Source organism: Apostichopus japonicus, chromosome 8 (assembly GCF_037975245.1).
Source record: "Apostichopus japonicus isolate 1M-3 chromosome 8, ASM3797524v1, whole genome shotgun sequence".
Lineage (NCBI taxonomy): Eukaryota > Metazoa > Echinodermata > Holothuroidea > Aspidochirotida > Stichopodidae > Apostichopus > Apostichopus japonicus.
In genome coordinates this window covers 33,616,004-33,635,930 of record NC_092568.1, presented here as the reverse complement: position 1 = coordinate 33,635,930, position 19,927 = coordinate 33,616,004, and the positions used below count along the sequence as shown (strand labels likewise).

The following is a 19,927-nucleotide window of genomic DNA, read 5'->3' as shown; positions in this document are numbered from 1 at the left end:
ATATATATATAAATGTATATGTGTGCATTTGTATGTATATATTAATTTGTATAACTGTGCGTATTGGCTAATTTGCATGCACAAATCTGAGCTGAAGTTGATATCATCACGTGCTTAGACCATGGAGGTAAAACAGATTTCCACCAGTTAATGGCACAGTTTTGAATGCGGACCAAATCTTCCACATAGTTCGTCGATGAGAAGAATTGCAGGATATGCCTACAAACATATATCTAGTTAAACTTGAGTGAAAAAAACGAAAAGCTCATGGGAAGAACAGTTGCGTAATTTTATAAACATGTGGAAACGGAAGGGTGAATTAACTGAAAGGTATCAATAACATGAAACTTTAACCACGCGGTCCCTAATTGGTGACATGTTCCATGTGCAAGTTGGTAAACCCTACCATGCGGTTCTCCGTCACCTATACTCATACTGTAACAAGCAATTGCTTTCAACTGTCATCCAGGAACCCCCAATGCCATAAATATTTACCCTTCGATACGTTTCAATGGCTTTTGTTGGACTTTGGTTCGGAATAGTAAATACAACTTTGATCTAAGTCATTACGAAATACGAGGAGTTGAACGTATTTCGTTTTCGACATTGAATTAAGCTGCAATTGCTTACGTCACATTTATTGCTATTGGTTAATCGCGAGCTAACCAACATTGTGCAGTTTAGTATACCCTGCAAGGATTTGTGCTGTAGCTTATACAATGAACAAAGACCTCCCGATTTTGGGGCCCGGTGATTATAATTGTCCCGATAAGGTCCGATCTGACATTCACCTAGCCAGCACCGCAGTCGTTGTTCAATGTGAGCTGATTTAGCGTTAAGTGTGCCATAATCAGTTCTAAGACACATGTCATTTGTATTGGTCTTGATGACTGCCGAAAATGGATCGGAACTACAATTTCCGGGATATGGCTGTCATGGAGGTGATGGGAGGGGGTGAGGTATTGGGGTGTACGGCGCATGATTCTATAAGCATGTAACGGGAAAGACATACTTAGCCTAGACTGAGACATCTGAAGCTGCCAAAGTATAACCAACATCAGATTTTACAACATCATTGCTATATTTGCTACGTTTATGAATGGCAAGACTTCAGGGGTAGTGCTCACACTACAGCTTAAGAGGGGACGGGGAACGGGGGACGGGGGACGGGGGACGGGGGATGGGGGACGGGGGACGGGGAAGGGGCTGGGGGATTTTAAAGTAGGTTTTTCAGTTTTGTTTGCAGCCTTCTAAAGATACCGAGTACTTTTACCAGACGAGACTAAGATATCTGCTGTACTTGAATTACTATCCACCATTCAGTCGCCCAGATACCTTCTATATCATCTCTATTAATTATAGTTATTTAAAAACAAGCTATAATTGGTCAAATTGACAACTTATAAGGTTGATATAAAGTTATGATTTGAAACGAAACGTGACTAATCAAGCTAATACTCTTCATTAAATAATTGTGCATCAACATATATAACGAGGTGGGGGCGGGGTCAGAGGGCTCGGGGTCTACAGCCCCGCCTTGCCCCCAATGGGTCGATTAGGGGAACATTGGGAGACATGGGATTATAATACGTTATTCTTATTTTAAAATATAATTAAGGAAGAATAAAGACTTGAAAAGTTGCGTTATTGTCCCCATGCCGGGTCCACTCTGATCCTCGACGCACGTTTTCAAGCTAGTACAGTTATATATAGAATGTACGTAACATTTATTCTTTGCACTGTGATACAAACTGGCATTACACTGAGTGCACTTTATAGAATGATCCCATCATTTCTTTAGAAAGGCACATACAACACAATCGATATTCCAAAAGCATTTCTTCAGAAACGATATTGATATAGCCTGCATTACAAATTGATGCGCTTCCCTTTACAAAGAAATAAATGTTTGCCCTTATTAATTGAGTAACATTTATAATTCAAGGCTTCCGTTAATACCAAATATATATTGAGTTCAAAACTTCCTATTAAAAATGCGTGACCAAATGTCATCGTAAATTTTATTTCTCGTTTAGCCCCTATTTGTTGGATTAATCAAAGGTAATGGTGTAATAAAGTCAATACTCGTTATAATAGGGGGGGGGGGGGAATGACAAAACAAACCGTGTTTTAATTTCGTTACTTTATGGCAAGAAAGCGGTAAGCATAAACTAACTATTTATATATAAATGGGGAAAACACGTTAAATATACACGATGATTGTTAAATTTGTTCCGTTATTAACAAACGTACCCTGGGGGCATTCATTTCTTAGTGTACAATGACTATATGTTGGTACTTGCGCAATACGTTTTATACTCACCAATAACAGCGTATATTGATACTCTTGATTTTCAAACATTATATAGGAATAAAATGCGTTCTTCATTGTAATGGAACTTTTATGGAACTGTGTGTTTCTCCTTCGGATGTATAGCTACCCCTAAATGCATGCACATGCCTAGACTATAACAGTTCGCGAAATTTGTTTGAATATTCACACTGCGTGTAGGCCTATATGGTAAACTCGTTGAGACCTCGATATACCCATTTGCAATACATATAGGAGGATATATATATATATGCCGAGACTCTCATGGTCTTTAATTTATCATAACTACTTTGCTCTGATTTTTTACGAAACATGAAACTATACATAAAAGGACGTAGAGAGTTTTCAACAAGCTATACCAGAATGAACCTATACACCTTCAATATCACACATTATATTCGCGTCCGCATATAAGATGGGGTCGCTAAAGTTAGCTGTCTGTGTTCCTTTTTGTAATATAAATACAGGGACACCGGGTAGATATTATGCCTTTTTGCATGCACCCGTCTCCCCTCCTTTATATTATGAAAAGAGAACACGGTATTCTTTATATCCTATATATTGCCGGTCTCCTTCTTGACCTCGGGCCACGGGATTGTAGCCTACCCCCTCCGCCGTACCTGCCTCTCTAACTATATATGTATAGAGGATGAACCGAATTAATATTAAATGATGCAATAATATAGGCCTATATTTGAAACAGCTGACCTGATTTTAAATTTGAACACTAAAAATACCGGAGTCTTTGTCCATTTTTCGTTAGAGTCACGGACATGCCAAGTGATCCACGTTGTTTTGCATTTGAATTTTCGAAATTGTTCTTTTAGAAAGGTTAAAAATAAAGACCTGAGTAATGAAAGAAACTTGTTATTTTATTTTTTATAGATGTGGCAGCAGCTATACCATGCATATAGCGCAGTATTGGGGATTCCTATGTGAACTATTTATAGTGTGAATACACAAACAATACAACTTGTATTGTTTGACTAGTAGTAGTAGACCGCATAGCTCAGGTCCTGTGACGTCATATACACTTATTACTCAATATTGACAACGAAAGGTTCACATCCGCCAAATAACCAACTTTAGGCATTGTATATTTCATTCTCACGACCCTCTTCCACTACCCCTTCCTCACCCCCTCCAAAAACCCACATTTCATTACCTGTACATACTAAACGGATCGGTATAGGGATGTAAATTCATAACGATAAACCTTGTAATCTAAAGAATGGAATAATTTACTTCATTGGTACGTTACCTTTCTTTCCACCTTACATTTCGCCCCTCCCCCATACCCTCCCTACTCCCCCCTCCCCATGGTAGTCGCAATTTCTTCCTCCTTCCTACCAACCCAATATCTTGTGTGCCAAAGGTATGAAGTTGTGTACCATTGGCTCAGTGACGTTTCCCCGGGAAGAGAACGGCTATTGCAGGTAGCCTAAGTTATTTACATCATGATAATGAGCCATGTATAACGTGCAACGTGGTGTCAAACTTAATAACACCAACTTAATACGAAAACGGGTTATCGACATTTTATGATGAAATGTTGCCATCAAAGCAGGGTGAGGGGCATGCCCCACCTCCATCCTCAGTCGTAGTGGGTAGAACGGTCAGTAGGCGGATTTTGTATTTACATTCAGTCTGGGGAGAATTGCACCACTCCCCGGTTCAGAGGACGTCCTTCCGTAAAGGCCTTACCTAAATTTGTTTAGGGAATTAAGCTCCCGTCCACCCCCCCCCCCCCACCCACCACCACCACCATCCACCTTTGAAATCCTGTACTGGGCTCTAGTTTTACGATAGTTAGCCTAAAGATGGGAACAAATAGGTTTTGAAGGAGGAGGCGTAACGGACTGACAAACCCCTTGTGTTACCATGGATACATTATGTATACGTCCATTTCACACGTGTATATATGCTATAGCATTATCATCACTACATAAGGTTCTTGTAAATGTAATTATCCAATATTGTGAAATCATAGCAAAGTTGGTCACATTTTTTTTCTTTTCTCTGACACACCATGGATGGATTAACAAGTATAGATGGGGTTTTTTTTTTTTTGGTTTCCCATCCAAATCGACCGATCTGATTTCTACCCCTTGTTATTTGCAAATCAGTGTAAAAATCATAGCTATACGAACGCAACTTATAGGCATATACAGTGAAAAGTGAAGCACGTTTCATGGACGTGCATGTAATTACGTTTTACCATTCAATGTATTATTTTACACCGCGTTTTCGGTATAGCAATTTCGGTTTCTACCGATATTTTCACCTCCCGTTTCGAGAACTACGCCAATGATATCATTAGCTTATATACCAACTTAAAAACTTGTTACGATTACGGTTCTTAATGTATGACGTCATGGCCGGAATGAGTGTGATACAGTGGCGTGAAACAATACATCGGTATTCCTATCTATTCATCCACCCCTTCTCCCCCTTCTCCCCTTCTCCCTTTTCTCCCCCTTTTTTGCAGGTGTAGGTGACCTCATTATTATCTTTATGAGGGCTCAAAATTACCGGAAACTATGATAGGTACCGGATGTCAGCGCCAGAAAACAGCTGCGGAAAACGTAGTCATTTAGACGTTATTTTCTCGTATAACAAGCGATTCCATGATCCGTTCCGGTTTTCTGTCACGAATCCGGAATGTGTGTTTGTGTTCTATTTTGTATTAAAAGCCTTGTTTCCTTTCGTTTGCCCGGTGTGCCCTTTTGAAAGCAAGGCAAATGTCAAACTTCCCCCCCCCCCCTCCCTCTTGTTCTTCAAGTCAAGCCCTGCATGCCACGACTTAAAAAGTTTTCAGATAAAAAAAAAAATCTTTCCAGTTTTACGTAATTATTAGATCAAACTCAAAACTATTAAGTTATTGTTTTTGCTTTCCTTCTGTTTACCAATTTACCGGATTGAAATGCTTGTCATTTTGCAATATATAGCATCCATATATTGTGCCATAAATACTACGCATGACTTATAATCATACCTTGTTACCGAAAAGTAATACCTTGAATCTTTGAACCAATCAAAATCTGTTTCTAAAACAGTCCCCTGATATAGTATAATTATACTTAAAATAATGACTCTCCAAAATTTTCGATGTTATTTTTGTTGTCAAACTAACGTCATTATAATGTACAACTTTCAGTTTAGCTCAATCGAGCTTTCATACCGGACGCGTTACGCAATCCATTCATGCAACTGATCAGTTAATTGTATGCATATTTTTAAACTTGTACACAGTCCGTATACATCCAGCGCGAGGTCCAAAGTACATACCTTGAGGTTTATCGCATGGTTTGAAGGGTATTTCCCCGTTCTAAAAATAGGGGATCCAACCAACGACGTTGAATTAACAATGGCGGCAAATCAAGCTGATTTTGTTTATAAAAAGACCGTCTGGTTTGAGCAGACCCAGTAAACTTAGAATACGCAAAGTGAGAGACAACAATGAATAAACTTTTAGCAGCGCTTACCCTTCTGGGTTACTTTTTAAATCACGGAAGAGTAGAAGGTAAGGATTTACTATTTCTTTCAATCTTGCTATAGTTTTTTTTTTTTTTTTTCAAACATTTTATACGATCGAAGAGAAAAGTAAAGAAGTATTAAGACCGAGAAATGTTTGTCATTTCTCACTAATATATATATAAAAATTTAACAAAATATTAGCATCATAATGTATTCTATAAGGATTATAGTTGGCATTGCATCTGAAGTTAACTCTTTCCAACTTAGAGTAAATATGGGAGACCTATATAGTTATATTGTATATACTTAGCAATAGTTCAAGGTGTTCTTTTTACCCCATTTGGATCAGAAAATAGATGTATGACCATAAAGTATATCAGACACAGTTTTCACAGCATTGAATACGTTTTCATAAACTTGATCGAACATGACTAAAATTTTAATTGGGTAAAACAACTGTATCTTAATATTTGACCAGCCGTGATGGTTTTATTGCTTGGCTTTCAATTATTTTCAAACTTAGACTTTTTTTGTTGCTTTTATATACATCCTTTACACCAATACAGTCAATCTATAGATACTATCAATCTATATATAGGGATACATTGGATGATATATCATCCTATCATACTAACTTAGTCTCTTACAGAGGGGATAAGCCTACAAAATAACCTTTATATCATTAATTGTGACAAACAACTCAATCTAAATATTGTTTCGGTTTATTTAGCTACACGTCCCTACATTCTATTTCAAAAGTGCATATTACTCGAAAATTACTAGTATGATTGTCAATTTTTCGATGGAACTGAGGTCAAAGTCAAGTTTCCGTTCAAAACATGAATGAACGAGAACATATCTTTTGAAATTCAATTATATATACGGCAAAAATTGGTTTGAGCCAAGCTGGGAAAACCGGCGATCGACTGATATACGTCGATGCAAAAGTACTGTCTTTCGGCATATTATAGTTTGAGGTATAGGCAAAGATTCAGAGGCCCTCTCTAAACATCATAATAAGAATTGTACAAGTATTGATCGACTTTTAATGTTGCATTCTCGGATATATCCATATAGAAGTCGATTTTTTTTTCTCGGAATTATAGACCAAGCATTGCGTCGTCGATAAATCCGTCCCGGTGAAACGACGTCAAATATACACTACAGGCACTGGTATATTACCACCTTGCCTCATTCGGTATAGCTATAACTCCCTTTAGTGGTGTACACTGTATGATCTTATATTCTTATCATTCATCTGGTGAGCTATGCCTGAAGGTTCATCGCTGATTCCCAGTTGAAAATTACGCATCTAGATCGTGTAAACTTGATATATAGTCTTTCTGAAACTCTTATGCATTAAGACCTTTTTTTTTTTTAGAAAAAAACTATAGCACAATCGGGATATGCATATGCATGTTACAAGTGTCATGCATGGATTTGGTACATCACATTAGTGCAACATTCTATCTTTAACATACCGTACATAGTAAACTATAGTTGCAGCACGACAATATATCTCAGTACTATTACATTTGGTGAGTTGTGAAACTAGAAATTTTCACGCCTGTAATTATATAGGCAGTTTGTACCAGGCCTTAACGATCAAAATGACCGTTCTTGAGAGTTCAATAATTGTTCAACACTTCATGCCGGGAATTTGTCTGTCATTTAAATTACTGTTTGTGCGGGAAGACTGATTATATAGGTTCAAAAAAAATTAAGGGCACATTCTGGTGCTTGAAAACTTGCTTGAAACCGTTCCATACTTTGTACACAGAGTTCGACTTAAGCTTATCGGTGTTTTGTATTTATTGGATCAGTGATTGTTCCTAGGGATATAGCCTAATCCGAAGACAATTAATGTTAATACACAGTATGTCGGAAATAAGGCGTGGGCGGCAAACACTTGCACTTCCTCACTTTTACAACTTCCTTTAGTACAGAGGTTCCCAAAGTGAAGGGGGGGGGGGCAATTTTCGCCGCGATCAGCCAACAATTTTTTTATATCATGTTTGTTAAACAATAGCTACATTTCCGGTTATATTTATCGATGTTTACATTACAAACTGTATCTTATGTCCTTTATTTGTCAAAAGTTATTTGTTATCTCGACATTGTGGGTAATTGCTTTATTTAAAAAAAATTGATATGATATTGATTGATTATCATTTCGGAAATTTTTATTTCATCAAATGTAATTTATTAACTTTAGGCTACTTTTCCTACAAAGAAAACATGCACTTTAATATACATAAAATGATGCATATGGTAGCACCATTTTGCATCTAATTAGCCACTTATATCAGCAAAAAAATCACAAGGGGGGGGGACACTTAGCCCTCCTCCCCCAGGACAGCCATCACAAAAATATTTCTGGAAGGTGGTCGCAGCTTAGCTGGATGGCTAAGAGGGGGGGGGGGGTGGTCTCAATGAAGAAAATTTTGAAAGCGCTGCTTTAGAATGTAGTGAAGCAACTTGACGGTCGACCAGGTACGCAATATATGATGTTTATCAGCATATAGTGAAACTTGATAATAGCTTTGTCTGTTTAGGTCACCAAGATAATAGTGACAATTGACCTCAAAAATTTCGCAATCAAGGCACACAGGGATGCGTTAGCATATAGAACTATGAAACAACGAAGACGCATGTTTGCGTAGAGCAAGGTCAACCATTGTTCCCGAACACTCGGAAGTTGGAACTTCATGAATACTACTGTAAACGCCATGGCAGTGTACTTCCATGAAAATATTAACTGGCGGAACATTGCAGAAAATCTAGCCGAGTTATGTTTAGTCGTGGTAACTTAACTGTAACCTAAAAGTATGTCGTGAGGGGAGAGTAAGAAAAAGACATTACGTTCAGCTCGCATGTTGGTGACTATGGTTGAAAGCTAAGAAAAGGAAGAAAAACAACCACAGCCGAACTACCGGCCTAGGCCCTAGGCTTAGTTATCGGTCCGCACTGTGCTCGTTCGTAACTTAGAGTTAGACAAAGCTGGAATATGCCTATTACTTATTAGGCAACAAAAGCATAGGCGTAACCAATTTGCCTACAGCTTACAGGTAAAGCATATGTAAGTTAGTACTTAACTTACACATTAAATCGTCAAACTGCCATTGCCAAACTTATGCTCATCCGTCTGTCCTTTAGAAGAGAGTATTTTTGGGAGTTTGCACCATAGGCGAGGCCCAGACTAGGCTGTTAGTGTTACTGGGTAGCAGTGTAGAAGTTGAGTTTGATGTATGATAGTTCCTCAAACCATGGCAAACCAAGAAGTTCAGAGTACTTACATAGGTGGTACCAAATACCACAATCTGAGCCTAGGCCTACTGCTTTATGGAATCAAACTACCCAGTCTTGTTGTCTGAATACAGCAATTTATAAACTGAATATGAGTACTTTATTTTTTGGGGGTGGGGGGATAACATTTTTTAATTCACCATATAAAAATCTTAGGCTTATTTTTATAGACTAACTGTTCCCTTCTTATTATTGCAAGCAAAAGGAACTTTTTAAAGTTCACAATGTCTCAATACATCTACTGTAATCAATATAACTTATATGAATATGAAATTGTAATTGCAGTGTCAAACTAGTATAATACAGTCACTACCTTAGGTGAACTCACAATTTCATATACTAACATTACTGTACTTATGCTACAAATTGTTCCATATTGTTGGCAGTATGAATACATGACCGTATTGTATTTACACATGTATCTAGAAAGTGAGATACATTCAGTTAGGTAGCATTCAGTATTGTGTAGTAAAACCATGAAATGCTAATAGGGTCAAGCGCATAGCCAGGGGGGGGGGCAAAGGGGGCGACCACCCCCCCTTGAGCATATTTTTTTTGTATGTTTTTTATGATATTGCTAGTAATTTCAAAATAGAAAATGCTTAGATGCAATTTACAATGCCTGGGAAGTGCCATTTCCAGCGATCTGGGAAGCATTTTTTGCCGAAATTTTCTTGTACGCTTCGCGTCAACTATTAATGACTAACAATTAATAGTTAGTAGTTGCAAATGATCAACAAAGCTACAAATGTTGGTGAGATCCTAAGCCATTCAATGCTCTGGTGTTCAATATGGGCATCATGCTCCTTGTAAGGAAAGGAAAACAATAGTTTGTTTTTAAAAACAAAGTACTGGACAAATCTTGAGCATATATTACTTCATTCCCATATTATATTATATATTATATTACTTCAAGTACCCATTTTCAATCATGTCTCATCCCTTGCCCCTCCCCTCCCCCCCTCCCACACCCTCCTCCATGTAAGCAACAATTATGCATGGATTGCATTCACCAGCAGAATTTCGTTACTTTTTCACAGCGTAATTCATTGTGCGTTACACATGTATTCTCCATCTTTTTATTGTAGGTTACGGGAATGATAATTGTTATGACTATTGGAACGACAAAGAGTACAAGACCGGATGGCGAGAACTCTGTTGTCAAGGAAAAGTCTTTGATAACTCCAATGAAGAATATGCTTGTGTGGAAGGTAAGATTTCCTCATAAATTACCTCTGATATGTGATGAATCTGGCATTGGCTTATGTATATATTTGATAAGTATTCACCGGGTCATCTTAAATGATTCGGCATGTATGGATTTTTTAGTGTCTAAAAGTGCACAGAAGTCAATTGTCAATCAAAATGTTATTTTCATTCATTCCGTCAAGTTATTTGACAAATCAATTATTGTGTGTTTACCATGTCATATGAAGCTAGTCTTAGTTGAGATATTGTATTTTGCATGTTAATATTACATTAATTAGTGACAACTTTGTTGATCATCATTCCAAATATCATATTATTATTTTATTAAGTCCAATAATGAAATGAACATATAGAGACAGACAGTTTGCTTCCTTTTTAAAGGATCTTTACAATGAACAATAAGATTCAATGAATGAAAGGAACATGTTAAGATATTTTAAAGTGGTCTGAAATGTGAAACTTTGACAAAATAGTATGACAATTTTACATTTTAATTTTACATTGAAAAAAATGGACTGCCTCACCGTTTTCTTTTTACTTTATTGTTACTGCGGTCTCCCAGCTTTTGTCATCATCTTTAATTGATAGGAAAAGAGAGTTTTGTTAGAAATGATGCTTGTGTAATTGTAAATGAATGAATTATATTTGCTTGGTGTCTTTTTCTGTTCTTTCCCTTAGCATTCTCTTCATCCTCTGTTCTTACTGGTTGAAATAGTGTCAAGAGAGATTCTAAACAAAATAAATAAATAAAAACAACAACAACAACAATAGAAACAGCAACAACAGAAACTGTATGTCCCTTTGAGGTAGTTTTCATCTATAACAGTTATGTATCACTAGTTTGGTCATATAGTAACCAACGTTTTGATGTATTTTTATTTTTTCCCTTTCAGTGCCATCTGGCCAGTTTCTGATCTCGGTAAATGAAGACATAGTCTGTAACAATAGGATCCACAAACGGATAGAAACGGAGTGCTGCAATGATCACCCTTTCCCAAGAAGTGACAGTAAGTTGTTTCTACATTGATAAGGGTGTGTGGGGGGTGTGGGGGGGAGGGGTTGGTATTGTATGGGTAGAGGATGCATATATTACAGTGTGACAAATGCACTTTAAACGATTTCTCATCATTTTCACTATTTAATATAGTCTAGAAGAATGTAAACGAGATGTACTTTGTCTTTTTGGTTTTTACAGAATTTGATCACTTTTTGAATTCTGTAGTAAATCTTTATAAATAGGAGAGACAAATGGGATCACATGACAAAGATAAAAATAGCAATTTTACAAAAATCCTGTTTCAGTGGTTGTGTTCATTCTAATTTGGTTTTGGATTCTATTTAGGCTTGCAGTGTTGTGGAGAAGATTACATTGACCCCACCACTGACACATGCTGTTACGGTCAGGTGATACATGGTGTCGGCAACTGCTGCGGAAGGCATGCAGTATACAACACACTTACTGAAATTTGTGTGAATGGAGTAGTCCACCAGGTACCGGAACAAGAAGATGCTTGGCTTTACGGTACCTGTCGCCTGTCCGACGGAAACATCGAACTCTATCATGTAAATAACGAAATGTGCTGTGACTCGGTGAGGAACTTTTCTTAATGTTCTTGTTAAACTGGTTAATGTAGAAATTGATCTGGGAAATTTCAGAGTGCCCAAACATTGTCCTTACTGACTCAGACAGAGATTCCTATCTTAACCAGCTTGTGAGGAAGTTTTAAATGTGGAAGGAGTATTCAATTCATCTTTTTTCATTTTATGGTCAAAATCAGAAGAGAATATAGAGGGAGGGTTGAGAGAGGAGGTGAGAGAAAATGTTTGTGAAAATTGGTATGAAGTAACCGTTTCCATGAGCAAGGGGGCAAGTAGTTCCCAAAAGGGATTTAGTAGGCTTTCTCTCCCCTTAAATTCTATGTATTATCTTAGTGTTTGGAATCTGAAGTAAATGGGCCTACAATAAGAAAACAGCCTTTCACTTTGTGTTTTTGTTAAATGTTTGTCTAATTTTCTAAATTATTATATATTATCAGTATAATTTGTAGTTATAATGTTATGATCTGTAGAATAATCCTTGATTGGCTAATAGACTCGTTAGCTGTAGCGTTCAATGTACTCTAAACTGAACTGGTAAATAGAATCCTGTTTTCTGTCAATTTTTTAGGGAGTCATCGCTAAGGAATCGAATCTGAGGTGTCGTGGCGACGTTTTGTACGATATCACGACTCACGTCTGGGTCCATGGGGTCGGAAAGGAGGCAATCGAACTGGGACGAAACAGCGTTTGTGGTTCAAAGACACTAAACCCCAACCGAGAAGTTTGCTGTTATGGACAAGTTCACGATGTCGGGTCAGGTAATCAGAAGTTCTTTTGTTTCTTTCGTCAAAGTAGATCAGATGGTTAAAAAAAAATGGCAAGGAACTAAAATCATTGCACATCTGTTAAAGCGTTCAGAAATTTCCATGATATTTCTATTTTAAAGAAACAGTGTTCTATAAAATGGCGTCCTCGCCTCGTAACATTTTCGGATGATCAAATTATTGACTTATTCCCTTCGGCAGCTGATGGTGCCTGCTGCAATCACATGCCTTACAGTCGACACAATGCCAGCTGTTGCAGAGGAGTAATCACAGAAGGAGTACCAGAGATCCCAGGCATCCAAGAATGCAGCGGTCAGCAGAGTTACTGGACCTCAGACAAAATATCCTGCCAGAATGGTCAAGTTAGAGATAAACATCCCTCCGATGCTTGTTGCGGGAACGGTAAGACCGATCTCTCTGGACATTACTAAAAAAAAGAAAGCAAAAAGGAAAAGAGGTGTTGAAATGCAGGGATATCTACCGGCTACATATGGCAGTGGATTCTGCCGTTTGATTTTGCCAGTAGACAAAAGAAAAAAAATGGGGATGGGAATTTCAATTTTCTGCCGGTAGACATTAAAGATCTTTAACTCATGGTATTAAAGGCAAAACAATAGTCATAATTTTCCATACCTAACATATTCCTTGTATTACTGCTTATTTTTTATCAGCAATTAGTATTTGTTCTGCTCTAAAAGGCCTGTACAGTAAAACTGATTCAGGAAAATGCCAGTCAGAATTCGCTTTAAGCCACGAGATGTTAGAAACACTGTCCCTTTATTTTTTAGCCAGTGGCTATTAAATGGTAAAATGTTAAACTTTTAGGTTACAAGACATATCTGTATTTGCCCACCAACAGTCGTCGAAGAATAACCCAGTAAGTAAATGTTTGGTTGGGATTACAAACTCCAAGCTTTTGGATTATAATTGACCTTGTGATCATCTGAAATCAAGAAGTTGTCAAAACAAGGTTCTTTTAAGGCAGGAAGAATGTTTGTCTGTCATTAAAGTAATAATGTTCCACAGAGGGATATTGAACCTCACCTAACAGTGGCACCTCAAAAAGGATCAATCTCTACAACATTTTCCATTCTTAATTGTAGTTTTTTTATCAAGTCATCGCACAAAAAGGATGTGTTAAACTGTGTTGGGGATTTCTTTGTTTTTTGGGGTTTTTTATCCCGCCTGTGTCTTTAATGATGTCCTTAAAAATGTATGTTGTCTTTATTCTCTTCCATTATTTGATTTGTCTTATCTTTATTCCAGAGATTATAAATACTGATGAGAGAATCTGCTGTGGTGGGGAGAACCTTAAGAGGAAGGGTCCGGATGACATTTGCTGCGGTACCGCCATCTTGCCGAGCAGGGATTTTTGCGTCGAAGGTAAAATTGTCCATAGGGACGTGCTCGAAGATTCGTACTGCTCGCTGCGAAGTGATAACTGGCCATTTACGATCGAGAGAATTCTTACTTACAACAGTGATACCTATGTAAGTATCAGTTTAGACTTTTTTTCTCCACAAGTTGTATCCATGAACAAGTCTTAGTTCAAGTTATAAACATACCAAGCAGTTTGCAAAATGAAAAAAAAAAAACACAAATTGTTGTTCCTAGTTCTGCCACACTTCATTTTTTTTTCTTTTTTTTTCTCCATATTGTTTTGGTAACTTCTGTTGCATGTACTAAACATTTGAAAGTATAAAGATACATTATCTGACTTGTTTAATCTAGTTTTTTAATCTTCATTCTTTTATCTTTATTTTCCCCCCTATAGATATGCAAAGGTGGCGCCCTGGTAGTGAAGAAACCACACCACGAATACTGCGAAGGTGCAAGGAAAGTCTACGACACTCGGACCGAGATATGCTGCAGTAACATACGTGTGCACGAAAGATCTAACCCTTGGGGATTGGAAAGACATTGCTGTGGCCATGCTGTTCACCACCCAGAGGAACAAAGCTGCTTTCAGGATCGTGTTTTCCCAATACCTTCGGAATTTGCTGAGAGGTTTGTTAATAACTTTCAACTGTTTTTTTGAATCGATCTTGTTGCTATTTCTACAAGTGACATTGCAAGTACAAAATCATGCTGCTCAGAACTTTTTTGTTATTTATAGATAAGGTTTGTTTGTCTAAAAGGTAGTAAAAACAAAAATATTGAAATAAGGTTTTTCAATCAGCTTTGTGAGATCTTTCTGTTTGTGTCTTTTCTTCTTTTGTTTTTCGTCTTACAAATGTCCGAATATATCTGCCACTGGAAGATCCCCTTTACCAACGTTATCATTTTTTAAATTTTTTATTGATGTTTCAGATGCGGTTTGTCCCTCTATAACACAGTCACGGAAGTCTGTATTAAAGACCATGTTTACAGTAAAACCATCACAGAGCTTACTGTCGAGATGTGTCAGGAGAATAATCAGCTCAGCGCCTTTGGCCAAACTTGCTGCCAAGGGAAACCCATCAGCGACAGCACACATAAATGCTGTGACGACCATGTATATTCCATAGCAGGGATGGAAGGTAAGTTTTGAAATGCTGCCCCCATTTTTATCATAGCTAGGGTTATTATACTTCAACAGATGGTGCAGCTCAACCGACCCTTTAGAAACGTGACCTTTCTCTTTCTCATTTTCTGAAATAGTCTGTGTTATTAATGTTGCAAATTTTCCAGGATGACCTTGTCCCATCCACTCACACACAAAATATGTAGAGAGAGGAAAGTTATAAATTTCCATTTTTTTCATTTGTAGATCCACAGTGTTGTCGTGGAAGAGTGTTCGATTCAAACGCTAGAGAAGCTGTTTGCTGCGAGGGCATCTGGCATTTCACAGGAGGAGTAGCCAAAACTTGCATTGGCCAAGTAGCAGTGGCAGCTGACGAACAGTTGTGCGGCGATACCATTTACCTGAGAGCAGATGGCGAATGCTGCGGTGACGGCATTTTCGATGACAGCACTCACTTGTGTTGCGATGGTGTCCGGTAAGCCCAATTTAAAAAAAAACATAGAAATGGAGGCAGGAGGGTGAAAATATTTTTCGTCAAGGGTTCTCGGTGACGAGACATACGAGAGGGAAAATGCTAGAACAAGTTCCTTTTAGGTAGTAAAGGTCCCAGGTTTATAATTCCCTCCTCTTGACCCATTTCTCTTAAAGAAGTCCCAATTTTTTTCTCCCCCACAACCATGCCCTTTCCTCACCTCACCTTGTACACCTGCAGCCTAAGAGATACCATAAAAATGTTTGTTCTCGTCTGTTTTTCAGAATTGAAATGTTCCCCTGAGCTGTTGTGAAAACTATCTCTTTTTTTGTCCCAATTTACTTTTTGCATATTAGCCTGCCAAAGGAAGACCAAGGCGAAGTTTGTTGCGGTACCACAAAGTATCATGGCGGTAGTACTGACCAGATATGCTGCCAAGGTACCCTCCATGAGATGGTACCCGGCCAAGGATGCTGCGGGTCTTCGCTGGTTGAGCAATTCCCGGAGAATCGCTGCCTCGATGAACACTACCAGGTGAGCGGGGCACTACTCAGTAGGACTTGCGACGCCACCGACTTTGACAACCAACTGGGTACCTGTTGCGGAGGTATCTTGTACTCTGGAGAATTTGGAGCATGCGAAGGGTTTCGGTTTGCCAGACACCACCCTGGAACCCGTGAAGCTCGGGCAGATGACCACCTCAGCGAAGGAATTGAAGAGAAGAAACTCTACTCCAGCGTGGCATGCGGAGATGAACTTTACAACCCGTTGACTCACATCTGCTGCGATGACACGGTCATCGAGGATGGCCGACAAGTCTGCTGCAATGGCAGAGTCCAGAACCTGACTCAGGAAAATGAAAACAGCTGCTGCGGTTCCACGGCTTACAACAATCTCACAGCTGTCTGTTGTGGCGAGAGAATCAAGCAAGTGGCGGACATCCGCGAAGCCCGGGACGCAAAGGGTTGTTGCAGAGATGGTCAGTACTTTGACCTTCAAACCATGCAGTGTCAGGATGGACAAGTCCAACCAGAGACAGAAGGTAAAGACATCCTTCAAATCTCATGTGTTCTGTAAAATAATGAAGTGCGACCCACTTTAGGGTAAGAGAACAGTTTCGGCGGGTCACTGGATTGTTTATGGACTCCGTTAAATTTACATACAATATTTTTTGGAGCTCGCTCACATAGGTCAATTAATCAGTTTTATCTAAATATCAAGTCCATAGTTCTAGCTAGCTTTCATAGATCATTCTTTGCACGGATTCTGACGTGTGGCGGTCTGATGGATCGGGGCTTAGTCCCATGAAAGATGCTGGGTGTTGGGCATCAAAGCTTGGGAATCACTCTGGAAAGCTTGACATCAACAATGGTCCATTTCAGATGCAGACGTGATATTTTCCTTCTCATTTTTGCATATCTCTCCACAGAATGTTCACTATGCCAAGATACCATTCTGTCGAAGAGAGCAGTCGAAGAGTTAGCCGGCCAGTCTCAGCACCATTTTAACATCAGAATCACGCGCCCGTTATCTGACCAGAATACAATTGGAGTCAAAGTGACTCCTCTGTTTCGAGATTGCCCTGACTGCCCGGCCGTCCTCAGCAAGAAACAGTTACGGAAGATAAAGACGATGGTGCTACCCGAGGGCTGTAACTGCGAGACCTTTCAAAGGCAAGGAAAATATGTTCTCCTCACTTCCGGCATGCTCCAAGAAAATGGACAATTCCATTTGCAAAGTAACGATGTTCTGTTGCCACCGAAAAATGGGAAGATAGTAAGAAATGTCTTTGAACAGTGAGTTGCCTCTACACTATACATTAGAAGAGGTTTCCACAGATGGGTGTGGAGGGGAGGGGCGAGGGGTTGCTTAATCCCTTCTTGAACGGTGTATCTCTCGCATTTTTCAGTAATATTAGTTATTTAACATTTTAAGACTTTGCAGTCACACACAAAACAGAACAAAAAATATATGTATATATATATTTATTTATATAATTGAAAATCGTAATGAGTTGGAAAATCAAGAACAGTGATAAAACTTCCAGCCTCCACCGGGTTTCGAACCCGGGCCTCCCGCTATATATATATATAAATTTTCGACTTTAACTTTGTCCGATATCTGAACATACGCAAATAGCCAAAAGAAAAGGGAAACATTACCTCAAAAGCTAGAGACAAACAATGAGAGAAGAGATCGTGCAATTAATATTGTTTGTGCTGAAATATGTCATGGAAATGAAACTCCTCATCATGAGGACATTGAAACTAGCCGTTTGTAGCATTCGCCCTTCCTGGCAATATTTCTAGTTCCTCATTACAAGTCCGTTGTTGCTTTATCACATTGCAAGAAGTTATCGAGAGCATGAGGAATGATGTGTATGTTGTATGCAATAACAATGGCAACTATTGTTTTTCTGGTTTCGCTATCTGTAAGATGCGATTTGGCTCGGTTGTATCATGTGCTGCTATGTAGTGGTTTTGTACTTAATTCTTTAGATATGGGGAGGGGGGAGGGCCGGGGTTGTAAATTAATCTGTTAGCTTTGCCCACATCTATTAGCACTGCTCATGTTTTTTTCAGGCAATTATAATTTCTTCCTTGCCATTTGATCATAGAAGAATTGGTGATATTCTCTACTAAATATTACATATATATATATATATATAAATCAAATTTCTTTTTGCATGTGTATGTATATACACACACATACATATACACATTCATACATACATACATGCATAATTACATTCATAAGTATATTTTCTGCCACTAACTACACTATTCATTGAGAAGCCCCCTCTCCCCCCCCCCCAATGGAAAAAAATGTATATGGTATGGAGTGTGAGTGCCTATTTGTTTACAAGTTATCAATACTCAAGAGGTCTTTCATGAATTATTGAATATTTATATAAGAACAATTGTAATATAATATATATTTTAACCAAAACAAAAAACTATATTACTGTATGAAATGTGAATCACAAAAAAACAGTGCCCAAACCAAATGAATGCAAAGCTATTTTATTACCTATAAGGAGTCTATGCAGTAGTCAGAGAGGCAAGATAACTTATATTATCCTTAACAGTGCAATTGTTCAAATCATATTACAATTTTCTTATCAGTGCAAAGTTTTCATTGATTTTGGCAAGCCTTTAAAGTGGCGTATATGTATATTTGGAGGCTACTATGATAACTTACTTAAGTTATCGTAGTCCAGACAATTTTGGGGAGTGGAGGGGGTGGGTATTTGTCTATTTCTGATTTGCAACTAGGATTTGTTTTTAAATCTACAAACAATATGTTATGTTCCTCTCATTAGGAGGTTTGTTTTTGTTTTTTTTATCATTTTACTTCCACCTCTACGGCTATTTGTATTCAATGTTTCATGAAAGCAATATGCAAGGTGAAATGTCACACTTTCATTGTATGTCTGCATCAAGCAGCAACATACATACTTATATATGTCACCACTAGAACAAAAACCAAACAAATGTGACATATCAATTCTAAGTCAGGCAATATGTCTGACAAAATTGGAGAACGTTTTTCAATTTCAAAAGTAAATCCATCGGTGGAAATAAAGGTTTGCCAATGTTGTGTTTTATGTGACCGCAATGCAAAGGAGAAAAATGCAGGCAAAAATATTATTTTGTATCACTGAATATATATATATATATATTATATAGCCATTTTATTATTATATATTTAATCTTTCTCTTTCATTTTAAATATTATATAAATATATTTATTTATTTATTAATTTGTTGTTGTTTAATTTCAAATGCTTATGTTTCATTACTATAACTTTAAGATAAATGAGTCTTCATTTGTCATCAAACAAGAAATGTTTTTATAAAACAATATTCAAAAGAAACAGTCAGAAATGGCTCACATTAGTAACTCTTGTTATAAGAGTAACATTATTATTATTTTTATTATTATTACTATTATTTTTATTATTATTACTATTATTTTTTATTATTATTATTATCATTATTATTATTATGATTATTATTATTATTATCATTATTCCTACTTACTACTACTGTTACTTCTATTTACTACTACTATTTACTACTATTATCATTATTCTTTGTTCATTTGTTGTCATCATTTTGAAATTGCTCTTGAAAATGTCACTCGATCTTTGCAAAAGATGCAGTGTAGCTTAGAAGGTCAAAATTGCTGTAAAAAAATTGCATTGCTATTCAGGTAATGGGTCTTTCATATAATGGAGTCACATATCTTTGTATCATAAAGAT

General features: G+C 37.6%; 1 protein-coding gene across 2 annotated transcripts; it reads left to right on the top strand.

Annotated features, from left to right (window-relative positions):
- Positions 1-5,727: 5,727 nt before the first annotated feature.
- Positions 5,728-19,629, top strand: LOC139971677 (uncharacterized). Of its 2 annotated transcripts, none has more exons than XM_071978359.1 (12): positions 5,728-5,855; positions 10,204-10,326; positions 11,218-11,331; positions 11,667-11,914; positions 12,492-12,681; positions 12,889-13,089; positions 13,954-14,177; positions 14,462-14,694; positions 14,998-15,206; positions 15,437-15,665; positions 16,019-16,704; positions 17,092-19,629. In XM_071978359.1, exons 1-12 carry the CDS (start codon positions 5,792-5,794, stop codon positions 17,460-17,462), a joined length of 2,892 nt encoding a protein of 963 aa, XP_071834460.1. In that variant the 5' UTR covers positions 5,728-5,791; the 3' UTR covers positions 17,463-19,629. The 2 variants fall into 2 exon arrangements, with proteins under 2 accessions (XP_071834460.1, XP_071834461.1); XM_071978360.1 differs by lacking the exon at positions 5,728-5,855 and adding an exon at positions 8,460-8,613 and having other exon boundaries at positions 17,092-19,628.
- Positions 19,630-19,927: the final 298 nt, after the last annotated feature.